The sequence below is a fragment of the Elephantulus edwardii genome, unplaced genomic scaffold (genome assembly GCF_000299155.1).
Source record: "Elephantulus edwardii isolate Elephantulus edwardi_28Jun2011 unplaced genomic scaffold, EleEdw1.0 scaffold00217, whole genome shotgun sequence".
Classification (NCBI taxonomy): Eukaryota; Metazoa; Chordata; class Mammalia; order Macroscelidea; family Macroscelididae; genus Elephantulus; species Elephantulus edwardii.
This window is the reverse complement of record NW_006399967.1, coordinates 572159-579890: the sequence shown is the minus strand read 5'-3', so window position 1 is coordinate 579890 and position 7732 is coordinate 572159. Positions and strand designations below refer to the sequence as shown.

General features: G+C 60.0%; 1 protein-coding gene across 1 annotated transcript; it reads right to left on the bottom strand.

The window, feature by feature from the left end:
• Positions 1 to 2855: 2855 nt before the first annotated feature.
• On the bottom strand, positions 2856 to 6932 carry DOHH (deoxyhypusine hydroxylase/monooxygenase). Its single transcript, XM_006897901.1, has 4 exons — positions 6648 to 6932; positions 5729 to 5805; positions 3933 to 4170; positions 2856 to 3191 (listed from the first exon to the last, which is right to left on the bottom strand). Exons 1-4 carry the CDS (start codon positions 6919 to 6921, stop codon positions 2878 to 2880), a joined length of 903 nt encoding a protein of 300 aa, XP_006897963.1. The 5' UTR covers positions 6922 to 6932; the 3' UTR covers positions 2856 to 2877.
• Between the last annotated feature and the right edge of the window lie 800 nt (positions 6933 to 7732).

The following is a 7732-nucleotide window of genomic DNA, read 5'->3' as shown; positions in this document are numbered from 1 at the left end:
AAACTCTTAGTGCTGAAATCTGATCAACATCACAGTAAGAGTGGTGCTGGGTGTCCGTGAGGGCACCGCCGGGGACCTGCCAGGTGGCTGTGAGGGCACCGCCGGGGACCTGCTGGATGAGGGCACCGCCGGGGACCTGCCAGGTGTCTGTGAGGGCACCACCGGGAACCTGCCGGGTGAGGTCACCGCCGGGGACCTGCCGGATGTGCACGAGGGCACTGCCAGGAATTGAACCTGGGTCTTCTGTACTCCCGGGGGAACCTACCACCGGACCACTACTGCCTCACAGGAGGGATACAGATACTGTTTACAAAACACAGTGGCCAGGGGCTCCCTGCTAAGGGCATTTGAGCCAAGAGCGAGAGGAGAAAGGAAATTAACTGTGTGTGTGTATGTACGTGTGTGTGTATCCCGGGTACATGATTTCAGGGCAAAGCAGGCCTTTTCTCAGTCCAACACCTGGGGAATTTGCCTTTCCATACCAAGTATCCGGCCTCTGGAAACCCTGTTACAAAGAGGAACACAGACAGCCATCGTACTAGAGGTAGAGACCAGACCGGAAGAATCAGAATGAGGAGAAACAGCTGCACGTCCTTTACGGTGGGCTGACACGGTGACGGCAGCAATGGACTTGAGCGCGGCAGGAGGTGTGAGGCTGGCACAGGATGGCACAGGGTTCAGATCTGTTGTTCACAGGATTGTTAGGAGTCGTACTGGACTCCACGGCACCAAACAACAACTACAACTGCAAACATGCTGAGACACTCTGGTGGTCTAGAGGAGAGAGGAGTTGTGCTACTAACCCAAAGGCGTGTGGTTCAAATCTTACTCCTGCTTTTTGGGATAGAGATGGGCCATCTCCTCTCTTGTGATTGATAATATCAGAAAACCCGCTGGAGGGTCAGCTAGGAGTCAGTTCCAACTGGACAACTCACAACCCCAAAGGCACTGAATCAGAATATGTGACTACCCGTTGTCTAAAACTGTAGATGATTTTGCATACCTGGGGTGAAACGTGGGGTGAACCAGTGTCAAGTCCTGGGGCAAAGACCTTTGCTGGCCCGTTGGAGGAAGTCAGGAGGCAGGTGAAGAGTGGGACAGAGGAGTGGACAGCGTGGGGGGTGGGGCAGGGCATTTCTGCAGGGCCCTGGACACAGGAGGGCACAGCTGTTACTTAAGGGAAGCACCTGGCTCAGGCACTCTCGGGCGCCCCCGGCAGCTGAGGAGAGAACAGAACGTGGGTGGAGTGAAGGGCTGGACCCCAGGAATAGATGAGGGCCCCACAGGCGAGGCGGCAGTGGGGTCAGTGCTGGGGCTTGACTGGATGGACACAGAGGCGGCCAAGTGGGTGGATTTGAGATCACCTCTGAGCTGGTCCACCAGAACGCCTGTGAGAAAACCAGTCATTTCAGGCTGTTAAATTTGGGCTAATTTTTTACACCAAGCCAGCTTCCCCCAGTCAACCCCAAGTTACGGGCCCCGTGCATCAGAGCAGATCTGGGCTCTGCAGGGGTTTCGGTGGCTGACCTTTCAGGAGGTCACCAGGCCTTTCTTCCGCAGTGCTCACCCCAGCACAGGTTATGAGTAGGACACACAGGGGTCTTAGCTGGGAGGGTCTTCCACCGCCATGGAAGTAAAGACTGCAGGGCCTGGGGACCGGCCGGTGAGAAGAGCGGAGGAGACAGGTGGGAGACGTTGGAAGCACTTTGTTTCCTGGTAGGAAGCGAGGTTGTCCTCCAAGAGTGAGGAGGGCAGAGCTGGGAATAAGGTGCACTGAGCGCAGGCGGGGTGTGTGGACAAGACGCACTTCACATAAATCCTACCCCAGTGGAAAGCTTGGTGCGCAACGGGCCCACGCGACTGAGGGGGGCTGAAAATGGAGCCCACAGTGTGGTTCTTAGTCACACCAGTAAATGCCTCCCTCTGGGTCCCCAACAGGACCTGAGATGAGGGGCTGCTGTTTCCTCGGACCCCTCCACTGCGATGGTGGAACAGGCCTCTGACAGGGACGGTCACCTGAGTGAGGGAGACCTGCGCTGAACACATCAGCTGCCCACCCTCCACTGCACACCCCCCACGCCCAGCCTTCTCTCACAAAACACTGGAGTCCACGTAGGTAAAAATAATTTAATATTCTACTTGCACAGAGCAGGGGGCTGGAGGTGTGGCTGGGCTCCCCGGGCCCCAACCCCAGCAGCACGAGGACTAGCTCCCCACCCCATGGGGCCCTGGAGGTCAGTGCTCTGAGGAGACTGCAATCTCAACCCCTCCCCAGATTTCCCCAGCTGGGGCTCCTGCCACCCTTTCCCAGAGCCACCCCTCCTGCCCAACACCCTGTCAGAGTGGATTCAGGGATCCTTTCACCAGCAAGGCCAAGATGGATTCGGAATAAGATCCAGTTTGTACAAGCTCAGTTTATACACCGAAGTCTCGGCAGGTCCTGGGGCATCAGGGCCCCAAATTCCAGAAGTCTGACCTTTGGTGCAATCCTGATGGAGGTGGGAGGCTGGTTCTGGGGTGCAGGACCTGGGGGGGCTGTCTGGACAGTTCTGGGGTGCAGTCTCAGGGGAACTGCTTGGCAGGTTCTGGGGTACAGCCTCAGGGGGGCTGCCCGGCGGGTTCCGGGGTACAGGACCTGGGGGGCTCTGTCTGGAGGGTTCCGGGGTGCAGCCTCAGGGGGGCTGCACGGCAGGTTCCGGGGTGCAGTCTCAGGGGGACTCCACGGCGGGTTCTGAGGTGCAGCCTCAGGGGGGCTGCACGGCAGGTTCCGGGGTGCAGTCTCAGGGGGACTCCACGGCGGGTTCTGGGGTGCAGCCTCAGGGGGACTCCACGGCGGGTTCCGGGGTGCACCCTCAGGGGGGCTGCCTGGCAGGGGGCCTAGCAGGGGCGCAGGCGCTCCAGCCCGTCGGCGTACTGGAAGGCCTCCGCAAGCTCGTGCTCGTACATGTCCAGGGCCACCTCGCAGCTCTCGCGCACCACGCGCTCAGGGTCCTCGACGTGAGCGCGCAGCGCGGCCAGGCAGGTGGGATGAGCGATGGCGCCCAGGGCCTCGGCGCACTCGTGTCGCACCATGGGGCTCTCGGTGCTGCGGGCCAGCGTGGCCGTCAGCTGGGGCACCGCCGCCTCGTGCTGCAGCTGGCCCAGGACGTAGCCCACCTCGTGGCGGAAGAGCGCGCTGCCGCAGCGCAGACCTGCAGGAGGGAAGAAGAGGTGTTGAGGGGGCTGCAGGACGTGGGGCTCAGGAAGCAGAAAGGATGACGGGGCTGGAGAAAAGATGGAAAGGGGCTCCCGCCCCCCCACCGTCAGGACCCACGGCTCCGAGCAGGAGAAGGGGCGCCGGGGGCAGTCATGACCCCCTATGCTGACCCCTGCGATGAGTTTTTTAAGGCAAGAAGAGGACTTCGAGCATCAAGGTGGGGCAGAAGCCATGGACAGAGCATGGACGGTTTCCAGACACCCCGGTCCCCAGCGCAGCCCCAGCGTGCTGGTCAACCCCGGGGTCCAGACTCCACGCTGGCTTTTGGTAACGCTGGCGCCGAACCCTGAGGCCCTCCTTGGATCCAGGAAAGTGGTAATTTTACAGAGTGGGGAAAGGAGACTTTCTCAAGACCCCCCTGTGCTTCCCGGGTAGAATAGGGCTTTGGAGCGAGCTGGGTGTGGGCCCTGCCATCAACCACCCACACCGCCCCTTTTCCCTGCTGGCCATCTCAGGATCCAGGGAGAAAGCCAGCCTTGGTCTGGGTTGGAGATGGTCAGCCAGCTCGCCTACCACCCGGGAGGTGCCTGGACAGCAGTGAACAAGCCTGGGTCCCTGTGGGGCTGTGGTGGGCCCGCCTCAGGGTGGTACTTCTTCCCACGGGTCCTCATAGGAGCCTCCTCTCCTGCCCTCGGTACCCCCTGCTCAGCGCCCCCCGCCCCAGCGCCCTTCTTACCCTCGGCCAGCGCCAGGGCTGCCTCCTCGCCGCCCACATTGCGCAGGGCGAACATGGCGCGATAGCGATCGAAGAGTGGCCGGGCCTCGTCCAGGAGCGCCTCCCGCAGCCGCCCCACGTCCTGCTCCTCGGCTGGTGGGGCCGGGTCCACCGAGAGGTAGGGGCCCTCTGCTGGCTCCCCCCTGTGCTGCTGCAGCCACTCCAGCCGCCGGACGGCCAGCTGGCACGTTTCAGCCACCTGCGGAAGGGGACAAGGGTCCTTGTAACACTGGGCGGGAGAGATGCCTTCTGGGCCAGCCAGGGATGGCCAACACAGAGACTAACGGGTGGGTCCAGATTAGAAGTCAAGCAGCATCCTGTCACTGGAGGGGGAGAGGCAATCAGGGGAGGCTTCAAGAAGGAGGTGACATTGGATCAGAGACCTGAGCCAAGCAAAGAATGAACAGAAGTGTGTCCCGTGCAAAAGCCCTGAGGTAGGACTGGGCCTGGTGTTCTGCAGGCCCATTAAAGACACATGGGACTGGAACAGAGGGCACAAAGGGGAGCGAGGAGGGCGGGCAAGGCATGTGAGGACACTGGGCTTTTACCAAAGGTGGGAGGCCTGGAGGGCTGAGGGCACAGGGAGGAGCCGGGCTCAGGTGCGCACCGGCACGTGGGTGCCCTCTGGTGGCTGCAGGAAGAACAGCCTGTGCGGGGTGAGGGCAGGAGCCAGGACCAGGGAGGATGTGACTGTGCTGGTTCAGGTGAGCAGAAAAGGGAGGCAGAGATGGGGAGAAGTGGGCTCTGAGAAAACCTGGCAGCAAAGCCTTCCAGGCAGCGGGAACAGCTTGTGCAAAGGCCCTGAGGCAGGCATGGCCTATGAGTTGGAAAGCCAAGGGGGATCCTGGCTGGAGCCAGGAAGCACAGTGGGTGGTGGACACGTGGGCTGTGGTGGAGACGTGGGCTTGTCCTGACGGTGCTGCGTGTGTGGTGACAGGAGTAAGTGACAGAAGTGCCAACAGGCCTGAGGACCCCACACCATCAACTAAAGAGCAGAGAGTGAGGACTGTGTCCTATGACAAGGAAGGAGCCGGTGAGGAGGTGTGTCCCGTCACGGGTCCCCACTGCCTGTCCGTTCATGGCACGGAGCCACTGGTGGATTTGAACCACCTACCTTCCAGTTAGGGGCTGAGTGCTTAGTCATTCATTGTAGCACCAGATCAAGTCTGAACACACTGGGCCCAGGGAAATGTCAGACCAAAGGTCCCGTCCTGAATGATCGCGCTGATGTTTCTCTGGGAAAACGTACAGAGAGGCAGACCCTGACAGGACGTGGACAGCAGCTGGGGAGGGGGAACGGGGAGTGAGGCCGAGGGGTGGGGGTTCTTTGGGGGGATTGTGGTACAACCTGTGAACACTCTGTACACAGTGAACTGTACATGTAAAGTTGGGGGTTGCATGGTGGATGAGTTAAGCTTAGGTCACCTGGTGAAGGAATGAGAAAGCCAGTGGGGGGCGGGAGGAGAAGGGGTGGAGGTGGGCAGGGCAGAGAAGGAGGGGTTCAGGAAGGTCCTGGCAAAGAGAAAGGGTGTGGGCAGCAGGGGACCCCACGCCCCATCCATTCAGTGGATGACCAGAAGGGCCTCCTCCCTTAATCCTTGGGCGCCTTTGCTCATGCAGTTGCCATGGCAACCAGAGACTGGGACCGAGGCTAGTTCAAGCCATGGCTGGGCAGAGCTTCCCATGGGCCCATGGAGAGAGAAAGAGAGTGGGGTATCACTGGGAGGGAGGGTCAGAGGTCAGAAAGGGGGCCTTACCTCGATCACAGGGTCAGTGGAGTACTCCTTCAGAATGTCCAGAACTTCTGGGTTCCCAATGGCCCCCAGCGCCTCTCCTGAAAAGCACCCAGAAAAGTCACGTTGGTTAGGAAATGAGGGTGTCCACTCAGCTTCCACTTTTGCTCTTGACATCTGGAGCCAGGAAATCAAAAGACAAATTGCACTGGGAAAATCTGCTGTTAGGGACCTCACCAGAGTGCTGAGAAGCAACGATGTCACTCTGGAGACTAAGGTGCGCCTGATCCAGGCCATGGGCTTTGCAATTACTTGCTATGCCTCAGAGCTGGACAAGGATTAAGGATTGCAGTAGAAGAATTGAAGCCTTAGAGCTGTGGTGCTACAGAAAAGTTCTGAGCATACATACTGTGGACTGGCAACAACACAAATAGGTCTGTCTTGGAGAGGGTGAAACCAAGTTTTTCCTTGGAGGCTAGGATTTGAATACTCCGTCTCACACACTTTGGGAATGTGGCCAGAAGGGACCAGTCTTTGGAGAAAGACATCATGCTGGGAAGGGTGGAGGACAGAGCAGGAGAGGAAGACCCGCTTTATCGTGGGGTCTGGGATCACCCTGATATCCCTGGGTCGGCCTGTCCTTTCTCGGAACACCTCGAAACTAAATTCCAGTGTCCATGAATAAAGTGTTATAGACACACAGGCCTGCCCAGTCATGTAAAGGCTGTGTCCTCTCCCACTGCAGAATGAAATGGCTGGGACAGGGACACTCTGGTCTGCAAGCCCACCACCACCGACTTTGTCTCTTTGCAGGGGCAGCTCGCGGCACCCTCTACGGAAGCCTGGAAGGCTGTGCAGGGTGAGGAGGGAGGAGGCACCGTGTGTGTCTGCGGGTATGTGTGACAGCTCCACCCGCCCCACCTGCCGTGACACCCTCACTCACCTGCCTCGTGGCGCACGATGGGCTCCTGGCGGGTGTCGCGCAGCACGTCGAGCAGCACGGGGATGGCGCGCACGTCCTGCATCTGGCCCAGGCAGTAGGCCAGCTCGTGCTTGAGCAGCTCGGAGTCGTCCTCGAAGGCCCGGCTGATCCAGCCGATGGCGGAGGGGCCCCCGAGCCCGCGCAGTGTGAACAGCGCCCGGAAGCGGGCCTGCAGCGGTTGCTGGGGGTCCACCAGCACGCGCCCGATGGCCTCCAGCTCCTGCTCCGTCACCATGGTGTCTGGAACCCGGCTGCCTGGGGCGCGTTCAAGGTTAACTGTGACCAGCTGAACTGTGTCCCCCCAAAAGGTGCCCGGGGGTCGGGGGTGGGTGGGCGGCTGCACGCACAACAGAAGGAAACCTCGCCGTGTCCTGCACCAGCCTCACCATCTCCGCGACACGCTGCCCACTGCAGCTGCCACACGTCAACCTGCTCTTCACGGCCCCTGCCTTACCAAGCCATGTCCTTCCCCAGGGACGGGCCCTCCTGATAACATGTCAGACCAGCTCCCAACATCCCCGCTTCTGAGGGGCACCCTGGGGCCCGTCTCCCAGCACAGCCTCCTGAGGCTGGGACCCCTGGATTTCAGCAGTGCTGCACCCCATCACCGAGCAGGGACAGGTACACAGTAGGTCCACCACATAAAACAATGCTGACGTCGACCCAGCATTTACGACATGCCAGGTACCCCCTCGTCCAGTCAATTCAAACTCATGCTGACCGCACAGGACAGGGTGGGACTGTTCTTGGGACTGACAAGGCTGTAATATTTACAGGCGGGGTCTCTGGTGGCGTGGTCTGGAGGGAGCACCTCTTTGGAGGGAGACAAATGGGCAATTTCCTGTCGAGGGACGTGGAACCCCAGAAACACAATGCAGTCAGCTGTGAGTCGGTCTTGACGTCTCATGAGTTTAAATCTTTCAGACGCAGGCTGCCACGTCTTTCTGCCAGGGACCGGCTGGTGGGTTTGACCCCACACTGCACGCACTAAACCGACAGGGCTCCAAAGCCTAAAGGTTCAGGGGCTCACTTAGTGATGTGAGGAG

Excerpts from the sequence above, each read along its gene's own strand:
- DOHH (XM_006897901.1), bottom strand. The coding sequence starts at position 6,921 with ATGGTGACGGAGCAGGAGCTGGAGGCCATCGGGCGCGTGCTGGTGGAC. Across the intron at positions 4,171-5,728 it reads CCACTGACCCTGTGATCGAG|GTGGCTGAAACGTGCCAGCT; the intron begins GTAAGGCCCCCT and ends CCCCTTCCGCAG. Across the intron at positions 3,192-3,932 it reads AGCCCTGGCGCTGGCCGAGG|GTCTGCGCTGCGGCAGCGCG; the intron begins GTAAGAAGGGCG and ends TCCCTCCTGCAG.